The sequence below is a fragment of the Octopus bimaculoides genome, chromosome 16 (genome assembly GCF_046866305.1).
Source record: "Octopus bimaculoides isolate indiv1 chromosome 16, ASM4686630v1, whole genome shotgun sequence".
Taxonomy (NCBI): Eukaryota; Metazoa; Mollusca; class Cephalopoda; order Octopoda; family Octopodidae; genus Octopus; species Octopus bimaculoides.
In genome coordinates this window covers 48,256,726-48,276,100 of record NC_142943.1, presented here as the reverse complement: position 1 = coordinate 48,276,100, position 19,375 = coordinate 48,256,726, and the positions used below count along the sequence as shown (strand labels likewise).

At 36.9% G+C, this 19,375-nt stretch overlaps 2 protein-coding genes across 11 annotated transcripts in view; one reads left to right on the top strand and one right to left on the bottom strand.

Annotated features, from left to right (window-relative positions):
* Positions 1-11,966, bottom strand: part of LOC106869581 (protein BANP) — a 37,419-nt gene extending 25,453 nt beyond the window's left edge. For 3 of the 10 annotated variants that reach the window (XM_089364745.1, XM_089364743.1, XM_089364740.1), the window contains exons 1-2: positions 11,803-11,937; positions 395-496 (exon numbers count right to left, since the gene is read on the bottom strand). In XM_089364745.1, the coding sequence (XP_089220871.1) occupies positions 395-490 (96 nt within the window). In that variant the 5' untranslated portion in view covers positions 491-496; positions 11,803-11,937. Of the gene's footprint in view, positions 1-394; positions 497-4,967; positions 5,192-11,802 lie in introns of those variants that run through there. The other 7 variants (XM_089364738.1, XM_089364739.1, XM_089364737.1 and 4 more) reach the window with 4 other exon arrangements.
* A 1,222-nt stretch (positions 11,967-13,188) lies between these two features.
* Positions 13,189-19,375, top strand: part of LOC106869577 (protein O-glucosyltransferase 2) — a 43,059-nt gene continuing 36,872 nt past the window's right edge. The window contains exon 1 of the mRNA XM_014915374.3: positions 13,189-13,659. Coding sequence (XP_014770860.1) covers positions 13,457-13,659 — 203 coding nt within the window. The 5' untranslated portion in view covers positions 13,189-13,456. The remainder of the gene's footprint in view (positions 13,660-19,375) is intronic.

Genomic DNA, 19,375 nt, shown 5'->3' with positions numbered 1-19,375 from the left:
AAAACAAATATTTATGTCATCTTATGCATATTTCATTGACAATGGAAATTACCAATTATATAACTCTTTGAAAGTTATTGCACAGTCAAATCCTCAGAGATTGCATAACTCTGCATAATACTGTTCACAATTCTGTATAAACACTAAAGATTACTAATGGGAGTTACACAATGTTTGAAAAGTTGCCAATGCAATCAGCTACTAAGGTTTTCCCTTATATAACTGGGTTTTTTTTTTTTTGTTAATGAAATGCACTTAAGATGTTGTAGCTAAATATTTCATGAACAAACTCTTCTGTTTTGCTTTGCTTTACAGATCGAGAGAACAGACATCAATCAGGTATTTTTTGAAAATTTTCAATGTATTTAGAATAAGAGATTGAAATATTTCTTACTGCTGTCACATTTTCTGGAACACTGACAGTGATTTCTTCTGGTGTTGGCTTTAAAGTGGTAGCAGCAATGCCGATATCAACATTGTTTTCATTCATTCCTCCCTGAGAATAGAATAACAAATAACAAATTTGAATTCAGCTATGAACAAAATGATTACAGAAACATGTACAGGCCTGAACTTCAAGTTTTAAGAATGGTTATTGCAGAGTGGTTTAGTATTTCTAGTGAAAGTTGTATCCTTAACCCTTTAGCATTTAAACTGGCCAAGATATGTTCCATGTTCAAACTGGTCAGATCTGGCCTCTCACACCTATTCTACCATGTAAACAATCACTACATTGAAATCTCAAAACTATAAGATTATGCATGATTCATTCAAAACCATTTGAATATTACATTTGACATGGTAAAGGGTTAAAGTAATACTCAAGCAGAATCAGTATGATAATTTATGGGACAATGCTAGTCCCTTGAATTTGAAGCATACATCTTCTGATAGAATTTTATACAGTTTCTATTAAGCCATTTTCACTCCCAAAGCTTGGGTCAATCTGAGGCTAAGATAGAAAAAGAAGCCCATGGTGCCATACAAGGCATTATGATTGTGAGCTTTACTCGCACATATAGCTCCATGTGACAAAAGTCTGTTACAAGAGTTGATTGTAAGGATTGAACATCACTTTTGTAACTCTCTGAAAGAAAGCTATAAATGTCACACATCTTTTTACAACTATTTTTCCATACTTGCAAGGGTCGGTTAATTGTTTTATTTAAGAAATTGCTTTGTCAGCTCTCACAGATGGATGTCCTTTCCTTATTCAACCATCAAAGCAGCAGGTCTGCTGTTACCTTTCTCAGTAATACATTACAATATGGTTTCAATGGTTGTAATATGACCTGATTAGAATCCAACACCTTCACCATTTTGATACCAACCTGCCTTTCATTCCATTATGCAAACTTCCCATTTTAAAGTGATCTAAATTAAAGCCTTCCTTCAAAGTTTCATGTTAATTTATGTTCCAAAGACCAGCTTAATAGCAACTAAGTGATTTTGCAAAATTTTTCATTATTTTCAAAATTAATTTAATATTAATTGAAACAAAGGCAGTGTTATTTCAATAGAAATGTGGTAACAAAAGGGTTAACCTCACAACCATTTTATTTTCTGCAACAAATAAAGTTTTGAATTACTTCAAGAAAGTAATTCATTTAATAATCAAATACTTAACTTGATAGTAGGCCTAGCACACTACCTGGTCCAACACCATCACCTTGAGTGCCTTCAGTAAAGTTTTTTTCCTTTGCAAGAACTAAAGCCTCCCATTCCTCACCCTCATTCAAGTTTTGCTGCAGATTGACTTACATTTGTTTTGACTGGACACTTGTCACAGCCAACCTATCTGGGAGTATGTACCCTTGTTCTCTAACTCATGAAAAGAAAATATATCACCATCCTTTTAACATCTACTTTTCAAAGACTGCATGGGTCAGACAGAGTTTGGGGCAGGTTTTCTATGGCCAGAGGCCCTTACTGCTGCCAACCTTCACCTGTTTCCAAGCAAGGTGATATCTCCTCAATACCAGACATATTTTGGCAAAATACTGTAAATAAACAACACAGCTTGTATGACAGTGACATACATTCACAATTATCATGTGATGTCAAGACAAAGTGACACATACAGGCACCAACCAGCATGGGCTTCTTTCAGTTTCCATCTACCGAATCCACTCACAAGCACTTTTCTGGCATAATAATATTGGTGGTCTCTGGCAGTCTGAGAAAGACAACTTTTGCTGAACAACCTACAAAGATGATTTGTTTATAGCAGGGGTGGGGAAACTTTTTAGTGCAGCGGGAAAAGAAAAAGATTTGCGGGCGGATCACAGGTTCTAACTCTTCTATCTGTGTAAATCTTGTATATATCTATATATAATTCAATATACATTAATAAAAGATAAGTTTAAGACATTAAATTAATGCATAACATCTTCATTAATGCCACCACTGAATTTAGGATGTTTATATTACCTATGCGGTATTCTATTTCTTTCAGCTAGAGTGTAGTTGGGTCTCAAGGGGGTGGTACAAACCTAGCAATATATGTTTTATATATTTAAATGGAAATTACTGAACGATTTTCTGTTTGAATCTAAACGCTCTAAGTCATAGTGGAAGCATGACCTGTGTCGCAAATAGGCAGACGAATATTATATAGATTTTTTAATTGAAAAATCTACTTATTTTGTACATACTAGTATATTGGCCTGCAGGCGCAATTATGCTCGAAGGCGGGCGTTTCCCCACCCCTGGTTTATAGTGATCAAATGTTTGTGCTATACATTAGCTCGCTCCCTCCATCAAATCAACAGTTCCTGTACAGGTGCATGGTGTGCCACATGTCAGATGTTGAAGTAATTGCAAAGCAACGTGTGATGAAGCGTTTTGCTTAAGAAAACAACACACTGCCCAATCTGGGAATTGAAACCATGATCTTGTGATTTGGGTGCAACACTCTAACCACTAGGCCACACACCTTTACTTGGAGGAAACAAATCAAGTAAAACCAATTAGGAAACCAGTCTAATGCTGTCACCTGACTTGCTGGAAATAGCAACCAAATCTTCTCCAAATAACACCTTATAATGGATAGTGTAACCCTAGATACAGTTTGAAAAGGAAAATGGTGGACTCGTGTTTGGAACATCTTTGGTCAGGACTGACCAAAAGTTAACAATGTGGCTGTATGATAAGTTTGCTTCCCAACCACATGATTCTGGGTTCAATGCCACTACATAGCACCTTCACCAAGTGTCTTCTACTATAGTTCTGGGCCAACCAAAGCCTTCTGAGTGGATTTGGTAGATGGAGACTGAAAGAAGCCAGTCATTGTATGTGAGTGCGTGTTACTGTCTCTTTGTCTTGACACTGTGTAATAGTTGTAAACAAGTGTCACCGTCATGCAAGTGGTGTCCTTCATTTGAAAACATGTCTGGTCACAGAGAAACATAACCTTTCTTGGTGGCAGGAAGGGCATCTAGCCAGGCAAAATCTGCCTCAACTAATTACACCTGACCTACGTGAGCATGGAAAAGTGAATGTTAAAATGATGATGATGATGATGATGATAAAAGGGTTTGTTTCAAAACAAGAATTTTATCCTAAGTATAAGAATCTTATCCAAAAAGCTAATCCATCATTACAAAATGGATATCTAATCAATAGCCATATTTCACTTTCCATTGACATAAATTGTAATGTAATACTAACATCTCATTTCTTAATATTATTCTATCTGTAACCAAAGATCAGTTTTACCTGGTGACAACCCAACATCAATCTAGGATGATGTTTTAGTTGTTATCCTCATCTTTCCTCAGTTTTCTGTTGAAGAAATAAACTAACTTCTGGTAATTTTTTAATATCCAGTCAACCAGTTTGCTTGCTGGATTTAAGTAGATCATATACTTCCCATCTCTCCCTTAGTCTTACTGCATTTTCAGTTTTAATATATTAACTAATATTGATTTCAAATGAAACCACAAGCCCTCAGATTTGTGGGTAAGATATAGTCAATTAAAACTGATCTCATTTTCTAAGTAGTACTTTATTGTATCAATGCCAGCTCTACATTTTAATTTCAATTCCCCGTGGATTTCAAATCCTTATATTTGTCCTTCTATCATACTTGCCTTGAACACTTGGTATAAAGCTCACAAACACATACGTAGAAGCAGGAACTGCTCTTTATTTTTTCCTTGTTCTTCTGTTTTGCAAATTATGTGGCAGTCTCACTAGTGCAGGTAATTCCAAAAAAAATGCATCCAGTACACTCTGTACAGTCATTAAGGGCATCCAGTCATAAAAAAAAAACATGTTAAATCTGACACTGGCGCTTGGTGTAGCCCTGTGAGTTATCAGACCCTGTCAAACCAGCCAATCCATACCGGCATGGAAAATAAACATTAAATAGTGATGATGATGATTTTGTTCAACAGTTTACTATTTCTGCCATCATCATCGTTTAACGTCCGCTTTCCATGCTAGCATGGGTTGGACGATTTGACTGAGGACTGGTGAAACCGGATGGCAACACCAGGCTCCAATCTAATTTGGCAGAGTTTCTACAGCTGGATTCCCTTCCTAACGCCAACCACTCAGAGAGTGTAGTGGGTGCTTTTACGTGTCACCCGCACGAAGGCCAGTCAGGCGGTACTGGCAACAGCCACGCTCGAAATGGTGTCTTTTATGTGCCACCCGCACAAAAGCCAGTCCAGGGGCACTGGCAATGATCTCGCTCGAAAACCCTACGAAGGCCAATCAGGCGGCACTGGCAACGGTCAAGCTCAAAATGGTGCATCTTATGTGCCACCCGCACAAGAGCCAGTCCAGGGGCACTGGCAACGATCTCACTTGGCTTGCCGGGTCTTCTCATGCACAGCACATATATATCGTCGTCGTTTAAATTAACAACACTGCCAGCTTCATGCCCAAGAACTTACCTGTGGTCAGTAGTTTCTATAATGTCTAACAGACTGGGTTTACTTAGAGTAATAGTGTTTACCAACCTTGTAATCCATTGCAAGAGACCAGCCTTGGTAATTTGATTGTAGAATAATAATGTTTAGCCACAGGTCAGCACTAATCAAGCAGGCTTATGATCAATGATGCTGCAGCCTGTCAGGACCCTTGTATCCATTGTGTCCCTGCTTTTCAAGACTGTAAGAGTGATATTGGGGTAGATTTGGCTTCTATCTCTAGCTGTTTGAGCAACCACATAGACACTCCCTCACTGGTTCATACAAAATATATTGAAAATATGAGAAACAGAGGAGCCTGCACTATCAAATTCACAATATTCTATGTCATCTTTTATAAATTTTCAAGAGAATACCACTGCCATATGGGAAAGAACTTACTAAGGCTAATTAAAACCAATAACAATAACTGAAGTAAACTCAATGCTATAACCACACCATCATTCCCATTTAACATCCATTTTCTATGCTGGCATGGATTGGACAGAAGCCAGCAGGCCAGAGGACAGCACTTAGCTCCCAATGTCTACTTTGGCCTCGTTTTTACAACTGGATGTCCTTGCTGATACCAACCACTTTAGAGTGTACTGGGTGCATTTTACATGGCACCAGCAATAGTAAGGTCACCAAGTAACCTGCAAGGCAAGACCCCTCAACTATAGAGGTGGGGGTAGTATTGACAGACGTAGCTTTATACCAAGAACAGATGGCTTTCTGTAGAGGATATACATGACTACCCTTGTTGCAAAAAAGAGACGGTGGTAATAAAGATGTGTCAGGGCATACCTGCAAGTTACACACAGGTGAACATGAATGATACAGAGGATTGTCCTTTCTGTTTGCAGTAATTTAGATTGCATGGCTGCAGGTATTGCAATATCACACAGAAATACTTCTAAAGCATGCACATCATCAGTGAAAAAGTATTAGTCTCAAACATCATGCTGTACCTACCACCTGACTTATCCTAACTAGCTGAATTATATAAATCTAATTATAAACTTGACAATCATATAAGATAACTAATTAAAAATATGCCAAATTTAAAAACAAATATATATATATTTCTGTTTTCTTTTCTAGTTAATTTAACAATTGGATTGAAAAGCCCAGAGGTTATTTGAGTGATTAGAAGTTGTTCTATACTGATTAGAAGATATCTTTCATAATTATATTAATGATATGATATTGCCTCTGTTGCAAACAGTGGTGATGTACAGTAGATCTGTTCATCATCATCATCATCGTTTAACGTCCGCTTTCCATGCTAGCATGGGTTGGACGATTTGACTGAGGACTGGTGAAACCGGATGGCAACACCAGGCTCCAATCTAATTTGGCAGAGTTTCTACAGCTGGATTCCCTTCCTAACGCCAACCACTCAGAGAGTGTAGTGGGTGCTTTTACGTGTCACCCGCACGAAGGCCAGTCAGGCGGTACTGGCAACAGCCACGCTCGAAATGGTGTCTTTTATGTGCCACCCGCACAAAAGCCAGTCCAGGGGCACTGGCAATGATCTCGCTCGAAAACCCTACGAAGGCCAATCAGGCGGCACTGGCAACGGTCAAGCTCAAAATGGTGCATCTTATGTACCACCCGCACAAGAGCCAGTCCAGGGGCACTGGCAACGATCTCACTTGGCTTGCCGGGTCTTCTCATGCACAGCACATATATATCGTCGTCGTTTAAATTAACAACACTGCCAGCTTCATGCCCAAGAACTTACCTGTGGTCAGTAGTTTCTATAATGTCTAACAGACTGGGTTTACTTAGAGTAATAGTGTTTACCAACCTTGTAATCCATTGCAAGAGACCAGCCTTGGTAATTTGATTGTAGAATAATAATGTTTAGCCACAGGTCAGCACTAATCAAGCAGGCTTATGATCAATGATGCTGCAGCCTGTCAGGACCCTTGTATCCATTGTGTCCCTGCTTTTCAAGACTGTAAGAGTGATATTGGGGTAGATTTGGCTTCTATCTCTAGCTGTTTGAGCAACCACATAGACACTCCCTCACTGGTTCATACAAAATATATTGAAAATATGAGAAACAGAGGAGCCTGCACTATCAAATTCACAATATTCTATGTCATCTTTTATAAATTTTCAAGAGAATACCACTGCCATATGGGAAAGAACTTACTAAGGCTAATTAAAACCAATAACAATAACTGAAGTAAACTCAATGCTATAACCACACCATCATTCCCATTTAACATCCATTTTCTATGCTGGCATGGATTGGACAGAAGCCAGCAGGCCAGAGGACAGCACTTAGCTCCCAATGTCTACTTTGGCCTCGTTTTTACAACTGGATGTCCTTGCTGATACCAACCACTTTAGAGTGTACTGGGTGCATTTTACATGGCACCAGCAATAGTAAGGTCACCAAGTAACCTGCAAGGCAAGACCCCTCAACTATAGAGGTGGGGGTAGTATTGACAGACGTAGCTTTATACCAAGAACAGATGGCTTTCTGTAGAGGATATACATGACTACCCTTGTTGCAAAAAAGAGACGGTGGTAATAAAGATGTGTCAGGGCATACCTGCAAGTTACACACAGGTGAACATGAATGATACAGAGGATTGTCCTTTCTGTTTGCAGTAATTTAGATTGCATGGCTGCAGGTATTGCAATATCACACAGAAATACTTCTAAAGCATGCACATCATCAGTGAAAAAGTATTAGTCTCAAACATCATGCTGTACCTACCACCTGACTTATCCTAACTAGCTGAATTATATAAATCTAATTATAAACTTGACAATCATATAAGATAACTAATTAAAAATATGCCAAATTTAAAAACAAATATATATATATTTCTGTTTTCTTTTCTAGTTAATTTAACAATTGGATTGAAAAGCCCAGAGGTTATTTGAGTGATTAGAAGTTGTTCTATACTGATTAGAAGATATCTTTCATAATTATATTAATGATATGATATTGCCTCTGTTGCAAACAGTGGTGATGTACAGTAGATCTGTTCATCATCATCATCATCGTTTAACGTCCGCTTTCCATGCTAGCATGGGTTGGACGATTTGACTGAGGACTGGTGAAACCGGATGGCAACACCAGGCTCCAATCTAAATTTGGCAGAGTTTCTACAGCTGGATGCCCTTCCTAACGCCAACCACTCAGAGAGTGTAGTAGGTGCTTTTACATGTCACCCGCACGAAGGCCAGTCAGGCGATACTGGCAACGGCCACGCTCGAAATGGTGTCTTTTATGTGCCACCCGCACAAGAGCCAGTCCAGGGGTACTGGCAATGATCTCGCTCGAAAATCCTACGAAGGCCAGTCAGGCGGTTCAATCTATAAAAAAGACCATCATGGGAAAAATGAAAAAGTCTCTACTTGGTTACTTGGCCTGCTAGAAATAAAAGTCAAATCTCCCTCAAGCCTATTGTTAAATAAAATTTGAGATTGGACAATGTTGTCAGGAGTACATTGTTCCAGAAGAAAAGATGACAGTCATGGCTAGAAGGGCCTGTGATTACAGATCTGACCTACAGCTAAACAGTCATAGATGTTTGAACTTTGATGAAGACAATCATGCCAGCTGTAGAAACTGAGCCAAATCAGACTGGAATTTGGTGCAGCTCTCTGGCTTACCAGTTCCAGTCAAACCATCTAACCCATGCCAGCATGGAAAGCAGATGTTAAATGATGATGATGATGAAGATGTGTAGAAAGCTTGTTTTCTGAGTTGTGAATAAAACACCCTTTTATTTTTGACTTGTTTCAGTCATTTGACTGCTGTCATGCTGGAGCACCACCTTGATGGATTTAATCAAACAAATCAACCCTAATGCTTATTTTTTTAATGTCTTGTACTTATCTTACCAGTTGCTTTTTGCTGAAACACTAAGTTATGGGGATGTAAACAAACCAACCCCAGTTGTCAAGTGGTAGGAGTGGACAAACACAGACACACAGACACACACATAATCATCATTTAATGCCTGTTTTCCATGCTAGCATGGGTTGTAGTTTGACAGGAGCTGGCAAGGTTGAGCTACATGAGGCTCCGTTGTGTGTTTTGATATGATTTCTACAGCCAGACACCCTTCCTGACACCAACCACTTCACAGAGTGTACTGAATACTTTTTATGTAGCACCAGCACCAATGCTTTTCACATAGCACTATCACTGACAAGGTCACCAAGTACCTTGATACAGGTTTCTGTCTACCAAATTCACTCACAGACTAAATTGTTTTACTTACTGTTCTTCCTTATATTCTTTAACTTTCCACCATTTTCAACTACTTTTCATGTAACCGATATCCACCATTATCATACAGATATTGCTGTATATTCTTTTCTACTCTAGGCACAAGGCCCGAAATTTTTTGGGGTTGGTGGGGGCAGTCGATTAGATCGACTCCAGTATGCAACTGGTACTTAATTTATCGACCCCTAAAAGGATGAAAGGCAAAGTCGAACTCAGAACGTAAAGACAGATGAAATACTGCTAAGCATTTCGCCCCGGAGTGCTAACATTTCTGCCAGCTCGCTGCTGCTGTATATTGAATAACCAATGTCCACCCACTGGTACCACTATATATTTAGTAACCATATACACTACCACTATGTTAGTACCATAATATATTCAATGACCAATGTCTACTACCAATAGTGTGTACCACCATACGCTTAGTTAGCAATATCCACAACTGCACTGGTACTACAATCTATTTGGTAACTAATTCCACAGGCACTACCTTGGTTTACTGTATATTTAGTAAGCAATATTCGCTACCACTATACTAATACTACTGTACATTTAATAATCAATGTTCACTACCACTACACTGGTACAACCAGGGGTGGACTGAGCCAGCGCTCAATTGGGCACTGCCCGAGGGCCGAGAGCTCTGAGGGGCCCGCACTCTACATGTTAACTCTACTAAAACACACATTCAAAGGGGCCTGGTAAACAGTTATGCTTGAAGGCCCTTAATACTCTCAGTCCGCCCCTAGGTACAACTGTATGTTTAGTAACTTGTTTGCTACACTATATTTAATAACCAATGTCCATATTATGATCTAACTTTAGATCCGAAGATATATGTATCGCTACCAAAGTATCCAAAGACTCCCCTTCATTTACATCTATTGTGACCTTACATGATCCTTTTTTCATATACTTTCATTTGAGAAAATGTATCTGAGAAATCTTTAATTCTTCTAAATGTTTCTTGCTCCCTATGACCCCTCAGTTTCTGCATTGTTCCTACTATTAAAGTTATACATTTTTTAGTCTTATCTTTTTGCTCACTGAGAAAAGACTAACATATCCATCCTTATAGTAATGAATGACCTTAATTAATGAGAATCCCTGATATCTAATTTATCTTGTCAGTAAATTTTATTACAAAATTTGGTTTTAAAAAAAATGATTCACCAAAGATATGCATTTCAGATATATTTTTACACAGAGTTTTAATAACATCCTCATCATTTGATGGTGAGCAACAGCTGATAAGGTTCTCAGCTATTTGGTTATGTCAATCTCACCAAAGCACTAAAATGCATGAAAATGCGAGGCTAGCTAAAGTACAATATATAAAATATTTGTTATATTGCCAAATAAATTGAACACTCGCCTAGTAAGGTCAGATAAACTATAAACTAAGAGATGAAACACCGATTGAATTAGAATGTTCTTGAAAAATCAATGTTTTTTTTTTTTGCTGTTGTTGCTTTGGTAGTTATTAACTATTTAACTAAGAAGCTACAAAAATAAAATGTGGATTTAAAAAGCTGATTTACCAAATAAACTGTGATATGCCCATGCAATATGAAATGTAACTTTTGGATAAACAAACGTGATGATAAACCAAAGACAACATTCCATTGTTTTAGAGAAACTTCTTAACCGGAAGGAAACTGGCTCTTTACAGTTATGCGGGCATTTTACACCATTCTTATTTCAGAAAGAACTATTTTATGGTCACAGGTTCTAATTAGTTTGGAATTTAGTTATTTTGTAATATTTTTAATGACCTTTGTAAAAAAAAAAAACATTCTCTCGACATCTAAAATGAGCACAAAACAAGGGAGTAGATTATTGCCCGATCAACATTAATAAACTCTGTTTATCAATGGAGATAAAAGCTCTCTCTCTCTCTCACTCTTTTTAGTGGGGAGTTGATTGAATAAGAATTATGAAACGTTGAAAAATATAGTTTATTCTGTTTCAAAAAAATATGTGAAGTAAATAAAAGTTACGCATGCCATGGCAAGTAAAGTTATTTCCGGAAAAGTAACCAAGAGGGTAGTGAGATGTTATCAGGAAATCGGAATAGAGACCATATTTTATATGTATTAATAAATACACAAATCTATAGAAATAACTTGTGAGAGATTCCTGTGATGAAGGAGACAGATATGTGTAGCAGACGATGACAAATTAAAACCGAAAACATGCGTGTTGGTTTGGTGGTGATGAAGTAAAGAAATAAGAAAGTGGTCACAAAATGAGGGAGCAGCACTACGTAGAAAGATGGCACTCAGGTTGGTGGTAGCTTCAACGGAAAGCTTCCTCGTATTTCATAACCGACATCATTAAACGTTATTATTCGCTCTTATTCTCAGCGTGCCTGCAATAATGTTATATTATATGGAGGCATCAGAACTAAGCTGACCCTGCAATTCGAAGTAGTTAAGGGATTAAGTTGATGGATCATTTTTGTTTTTGTCAATATATGAAAATTGTATTGAAATTGGTGCATCGAGCAGATTATTGAATCCTCATGCCGCACTTGGAGGACAAATGGCTTTGGAAAGTGATACTAAGAAAGGTGCCTGGGCGACCAAAATCCTTCAAGTAACAATTCAAAACAGAACTTACACTAAAATAGGACGTCTGCACAGTTTGGCGCTACGAGAGTCAAATGTTTCAGCCAAATCACGTCTTGCGTCTCGAGGAAAAGGGAATCGGCGATAATGGCGTCGGGAAACGATAACCCACGAGAGTGAAGCCAACATTGCGCATGTCAGCTCTTCCACTAGTCTACTACTCTCCCCTCTGCGCGTGTCTCGTCTTTCGCTCCGTTCAACCTTTCATCATTCAACCTCGTTAAAACGTTTCATCCGAGTCGCACCGACCGCCGCATCTGACGTTGCTTCTTTCGCTTTACATTGCTTTACCCCCCCCCTCCCCATTTTTTTTTTTAATTGTATTAGTTATAGTGCTTCCTCTCTATTCATTACTGATTGTTTTCAAGCATCGTTTTATTTATATTTATCAATTAACGACATTGATAAGTAAAAATAAAAAAAACAAAAAAAAACAACAACCATTTATTGTGGAAAACAATTAGTCTTGTTATACATCAATTACAGTCATTTTACAGAAATCCTTCCTCTGCTACTTTTTATCATTTCAGTTCACCAATTATACATCTTCCTTTCTGTTCATCTTCATTACAGATTGTTTTCAAGCATCGTTTCATTTATATATTTACCAATTAATAATATAGGCAAAAAAAAAAAAAAAAACTACATTTAACGTGAAAAACAGTTATTCTCTTCGTTGTAGCCTATTACAGATTATTTCAGTTATTTGACAGAAATCTTTTTAAAAAGGGGCTAAATTTATACATACTTTTTAAAAAAGATCTTGACGCATTAATAGAAAAAAAGACATTTCCTATATTCAATAAAATATCTTCATAAAAATCTACTCGTTTTTTTTTCTCTCTCATTGTGAAATTAGAAATGTTTCCTTTTTGTTTCCTTCAAAATTATATAGTAATAACTTAATTAATCATTAATTAATTCATTCTTAACACAAATTACTCTGAATACCTCAGATTACTTCTATTATAATCCTCATTTGTTTTATCACAATACGGACTGCACATTATGAATAGAAATATGAAGCGTAGAGTTGTGCCGTATTGCGATCTATATTTCGGATTGTTTTTGTTACTGCCGTTGTTTAACCCCAGGTCAATCCTGTTTAGGAAGACCTGTGATTAACGACGTTCCAACCATCCATCCCAGCTTTTATTTTCAGGATTTTCAGACAGTATATCTTGGACCATATGAATTAATGTGTTTCTTTTGTCTAGGACCATATTAATTTAATGTGTCTTCCTTTTATCTTCGACAGCATTAATCGATGTGTCTTTCTTTTCGAAGACCGGTAGGATGTGATTTGTGGGTGACTGAGCTGCTATTTCTAACACGTGTGACTTTGTGGGGGACTACCGTGTTGGTTTGTTGTAGTTTTATTGTAAAGGTGGAGCTTAAACCACCGTAATGTTGATTGGACATGAAAATAAAAGTTTATCACGACTTGGATAGTTTACGTAATTGTCGATACTTTTCTCCACACCCACCACAAAAAAAAAATAAAAGTAAAAATAAACAAACCACTTGCTCTAACTTATAAAGCAGCTATGTGACAGTTAAGAAAACAAAGTACCGTTCATTCTCGGCGATGCCCCTCTCTCTGACAACATCTACTTGTAGAGCATAAGAGACAACAAACCAAAGTAATGATCGGGAAAATATTTTATTTCAAGATTTTTCTGTCTTGTTTCCTCGCTATTTTTAATTCATACTGGTTATGTGTCGATGCCGTTTCGAAAACAAATGTAGACAGAAACAAGACGTTAGTCTGGGGAATTGGTTTAAGAGCAAATGCCACATTACCAGTGCGGTATTTCTTTATCCAAGCTGTCGATCGGTTTGGACGAAAGTAAGTATTCATTTATTTACTTCACATGTTGTCAACTTATCTGCGCCTATACATGTTTGAAACTTGTAAGATATGTTAATATGAAACATTAAATTCAGACCGAATAACAGTAAGGAGTTTCCCAAAATATTTCAGGGCCTAGTTTTTGGTCAGCTATTTTAAGCCTGGAACTAATCATCTTTATTTCCTCTCTTTATTTATGGATTTGCTTCTAGAAAAATTCTTTGAAATTTCAATTTTCATTTTTTCCTCCAACTTAAATTTCGCGCTAATTACCTTGTTTTTGTTTGTTGTTTTTGTTAGTTTTAAGGACACACTTTCAACTTCTTTCAATCTTATGTTTAATATTACAGTGAATGTTATTTCAGAATACTTTAGGTGCTTGAAAAAGAAAATTGCTTATTAGTATCAAAATTTACATGCACTCTTAGATGACAGTTGCATTAGAATTCGCTAGTCTTAGAGTGCATTATACCACTAGATATAAGATTGGTAATTCGTCAATGAGATAGAATGTCTCAGTGACGAGAAAGAAGTCTTTGCTGTGGCATTAAACATGGAACTACCTTAGTTACTTTAAATCTAACTTGGTACGGTGTTTTCTTTCAGCCACGTTGTTAATATAGCGATGACTTGAAAGGTCAGATACGGTAAAATCTGACTTCATTCATCTACACTAAATCCTCACAATGGTAATAATTAAGCAGCCTGTATTGTCTCATATAAGGAGCTGTCGAAAGGTCCGAGCGTATTATTCTCGACCCATAGACTTCATTTATGCATTATCTTTTTGTTATTCCACGATCAGTCTGTCTTTTATTCTGATTCCATCAAAGTTGTATTAATTTTCAGTTCGTCGACATTTACTGGTATAACCTTTGTTTTCCTTCATAAGTATATTACGATTGAAACATTACCCAAGTGTTTCACTGAATTTTTTAATTAATCAAATACGTGAGAAGATAAGTTTATTTACTTTGAAAATTATTATGCATGATGAAATAATCACAATAGGAAATTTCAAACAAAATAAAATAAACATAAGAATTAATAAACAACAATTCCATTTCAATAAATATTATTTTACTGCCTGAAACCAGTGAAATTAAATTGGATTTTAATTGACTATAATTTTAACATGTTATTTAAAAACAGCAAAAGGAAAGGCATGACCAATATTTGTACTAATCGAGCCCTACCTTAAGAAAATTCCTAAGAGTTGTACTATTATCTAAATCCGAATCGAAAATACTTGAAAACATTTTCCTTTTCCAGATGATCTAATAGTTTTGTTCATATTAGGTCTATTGTATTTGTAAAAATAAGTATGGAATTAAGACGTTCAACAAAAATCTTTGGAATGATATTTTGTATTAGAATTTGCAGTTATGAAAAATTGTTTAAAGAATTATTCACTAAATTTAAGAGACTCAAGTTTTAAAAAAGAATTTTTTAGGCCAAAGAAAAAGATGTTGGTGGAGTTTTACAATAACTATGATTAACCTTATGATGAAGGAAAAAGTCACAGATTTGGGGGAGCAAAAATGGAAAACCAAAATTGTGCAGAATCGTAATTTCTGTTGTATGAAATAGAGGAATACTAATAGATAAAGAAGGCGAGGAAAATACTTCAATCCCTTGCCATTTTTCTTCCCCATAATGTAGCGAAATCTATTCCAAGACTCTGCCGAAAAAATCGATAAGTTCAAGATAACTTTACTCCCACACATGGTCAATATATTTTCAGAAGGATCCCAGCAGATAATTTCTACGGCATAATCAGTTTGAGGGTGGACATAGTTTTAAATATTTTCAACAAAAAGTTTCTGAATGAAAAATCTTTCAGATTAAATGTTTTATTAAAAAACTTTTGGAAGCAACATGAGCATAGTTCTCTGGTCGGAGATAATTTGAAACTTTAGGAATTTCGGTCCCATTCAAGGAGTATTTTGGTATTAAAATTTTCTAAACCGAACATTCTTGAATAGCGAGTGACAGCTGCATTTCTTTCAACTCCACAAGAAATAAAAAAATTAGATAATTGCTGGCTAGATTTGTCTTCATTATCAACGTACCTTTTTAAAGAAGAAAAGCGAATTACCTTTCATAAGTCTTTTATGAACAAGTATATTAGATACAGCCTTTAGGTAAAAATGCTTTGAGTGCTTTCAAGGATAAAATTAGCCCATTCAAGCCCAATTTCGCCCATAGAACACGAAGTAATTTTTTCTTTATTCTTTTTTCTTTTGAGACCTTTTTAATTACGTCGTTTATGTCACCAAATACAATAAATTACAAAAAGCATTGGTCCAAGAAAGCTGACTTGCGTAACTCCTAATGTAAGTTAAACTGAAACTAGAAGAACAATCTTCAACACACACTTGAGTTTTCTAAAGTTGTGATACTGTATACTCTTAAAACAATACTTGAAGTTTGGGAAGTTTTGATGCAAGTTTTTAACCAGTTTTTCTTGTTTAATTAATTCCAATAATGAATACAACAAACTACGAATATATATGAATCTGGTGGGGTTTTTTGTGCATTGGGATGATTTTCAAAAAAAACTTCTCCATAGCTGCTTGTTTGAAAATAATTTTTCCATATACATTAAATGTGGTCTTGTGTTTAGATAAAATTGTTTGGATGTATGTAAGCTTGCGGGATTTTTAAAAACTTTCTTAGTTCAGATCCCGCCGAGGTGGGACTCGATATAATCTATTCCATGTGTTAAATTGGGCCACTTTAAAGAAGTAGATCTTTTATTTAAAAATAGGGCTTAAGGAATACCAATTCCTGTTACTAATTTAGAAAAACAGTTTCATGACCTGTTCGTATATAGAATCACTAGAAAAGAAAACGTCAGTTAGAAGTTAAATTTATATCATTAGCACGATAATGGAATCAACTCAGGAATAAAAACAAGCTACAAAAAGAAATCATTAAATACACCAACTTTCCTCAATGATTCCACTAAAATTTGTTTATTGGAAGCAAACGTTTTGGTTTCCCATCACCAAAATACCCTTTTGTTTAAGTTTACTCAATTTTGTGGATGCTGTAACTTAGAAAATTGAGTAAACTGACTTCTCCGTTATTTAACACTTGAATATAAGAACATAGTAATGTTTATAAGCCAACTGAATGTGGCAGTCTTAAGAACAGTTTCTTGCATATATAGTGATGATGGGGAGTTTAAAGTTTAATATGAACATGTCACGTGACAGTTAGCCGGAGCCTACCAGCAAGTATTTAAAGAGAAATTTGGCAGGGTGGTCACCCTCCACTGACATTCGTTAACGCTGCATCGAAGAAACCAAAGAAAAAGGCAAAAAACGCACTGGACACCAGCGCTGAAAATACCTCCGAAAGGTGGGGGGGGGGTGAGCACGACGTTGAAAACGATAGAGGAGTAGGGGCCGAAACCGGGACATGATTCCTCCTAATGATGTCCTTAGCCACTGGATCCTATAAAGGAGCTGTTGAGGTAACGAACCACGAAACGTGGTTGGAATTCCTCGAACCTTTTAGTAACTCTGTTAATTCAGTTAAATATTTATAAAAATATACATATACTCATAGTTTGAAGTCTATTTTTCTTGTTTGCATCAACATACATATATAATATATATATCATCATCATCGTTTAACGTCCGCTTTCCATGCTAGCATGGGTTGAACGATTTGACTGAAGACTGGTGAAACCAGATGGCTACACCAGGCTCCAATCTGATTTGGCAGAGTTTCTACAGCTGGATGCCCTTCCTAACGCCAACCACTCCGAGAGTGTAGTGGGTGCTTTTACGTGCTAACCATTCTATATATATATATATTTAATCATATTTTGGTTACCAGTATAATTTTAAAAGATTAAGAATGGAACTTGCTATTTACTTAGGTAAATGTTTATAACAGCTTTTTTCATTGTTGTCATTGTTAACCCATACAATATGCTTTCATTCCAAAATTCTATACAGAGCTATGTCCAAATATTTATCTCATTTATTGAACACACCTTTATGTTCCTACGTCTTTACAATGTGCCACACCTTTATGTTCCTACGTCTTTACAATGTGCCACACCTTTATGTTCCTACGTCTTTACAATGTGCCACACCTTTATGTTCCTACGTCTTTACAATGTGCCACACCTTTCAAAATAAAAGAAAAAGAACTTAACATTTGATGTGGATTTAGTTTTGCCGTCAGTTCTTTTTCTCATGGGAGAACCAGTAAAACATTGGTGACAAAGGAGTTAGTGAAATTGATGATGTTGTATATATATATTGTTATGTTTGACAGGTTTATGTGTGGTAAGAACTTTGTTCCCCAGCCACATGGTTCCATGTTCAGTCTCGCTGCATGGCACCTTGGGCAAATGTCTTCTACCATGGCCTCAGGCTGACCAAAGTCTTGTGAGTGGATCTGGTAGCCAGACACTGAAAAATGCCCATTTTATATATATATATATATATATATATATTTCATCATCATCGTCGTTTAACGTCCGCTTTCCATGCTAGCATGGGTTGGACGATTTGACTGAGGGCCGGTGGACCAGGAGGTGACACCAGGCTCCAATCTGATTTGGCAGTTTCTACAGCTGGATGCCCTTCCTAACGCCAACCACTCTGAGAGTGTAGTGGGTGTTTTTACGTGCCACTGGCACGAGAGCCAGTCAGGCAGTACTGCCGATGGCCACACTCGAAATGGTGTATTTTACATGCCACTTGCACAGGAGCCAGTCCATCGGCACTGGCAACGATCTCGCTCGAACGTCTTACTGGCAACGGCCATGATCAAAATGGTGTATTTTACGTGTCACCTGCACAGGAGCCAGTCCATTGGCACTGGCAACGATTTCACTCGAATGTCTTTCCACGTGCCAGGGAGGTGACGTTGGTAACGATCAATGGCCACGAAAGGTAATGATCAACGGCCATATATATAAGGTAAGCATAGTTAGCAGTTGGAATAACCTTGTAAGGGTAAGAATATCCATTCTTACAACTGGTATCATTTAACTGTGCTATCCTTGGGCCTGGAAATGCAAGCACACTGTGCTCATACAGTACAAGTAATACTGAATGAGCAAAAATTTATCAAGAATCAAATTTAAATTTAAATAAACAGAAAATATACTCTTCCAGTTGTTTCAGTCATTTGACTGCGGCCATGCTGGAACACCACCTTAAGTCAAACAAATCAACCCCAGGACTTATTGTTTGTAAGCCTAGTACTTATTCTATTGGTCTCTTTTGCCAAACCGCTAAGTTACAGGGAGGTAAACACACCAACAGCAGTTGTCAAGTGATGGTGGGGGGACAAACACAGACACACAAACATATATATGTAGACATACATACATACATTATATATATATATATATATATATATATATATGAGAGAGAGAGAGAGAGAACAGGTTCCTTTCAGTTTCTGTCTACCAAATCCACTCACAAGGCTTTGGCTGGGCCAAGGCTATAGTAGAAGACACTTGCCAAAGGTGCTATACAGTGGGACTGAACCCGGAACCATGTGGTTGGTAAGCAAGTGTACTTACCACACTGCCATTCCTGTGCCTATAGCCACTCCTATATACAAAGCAACCTCCGTTCTCGATCATAATTTGTTCTGAAAGTCCTCCTTTCCTTTCTTCTCCTCAGAAGACGTTTCTTCAGCCAAAGTCTTTTGCTGTTCATTTTGAAAATGTACGAGC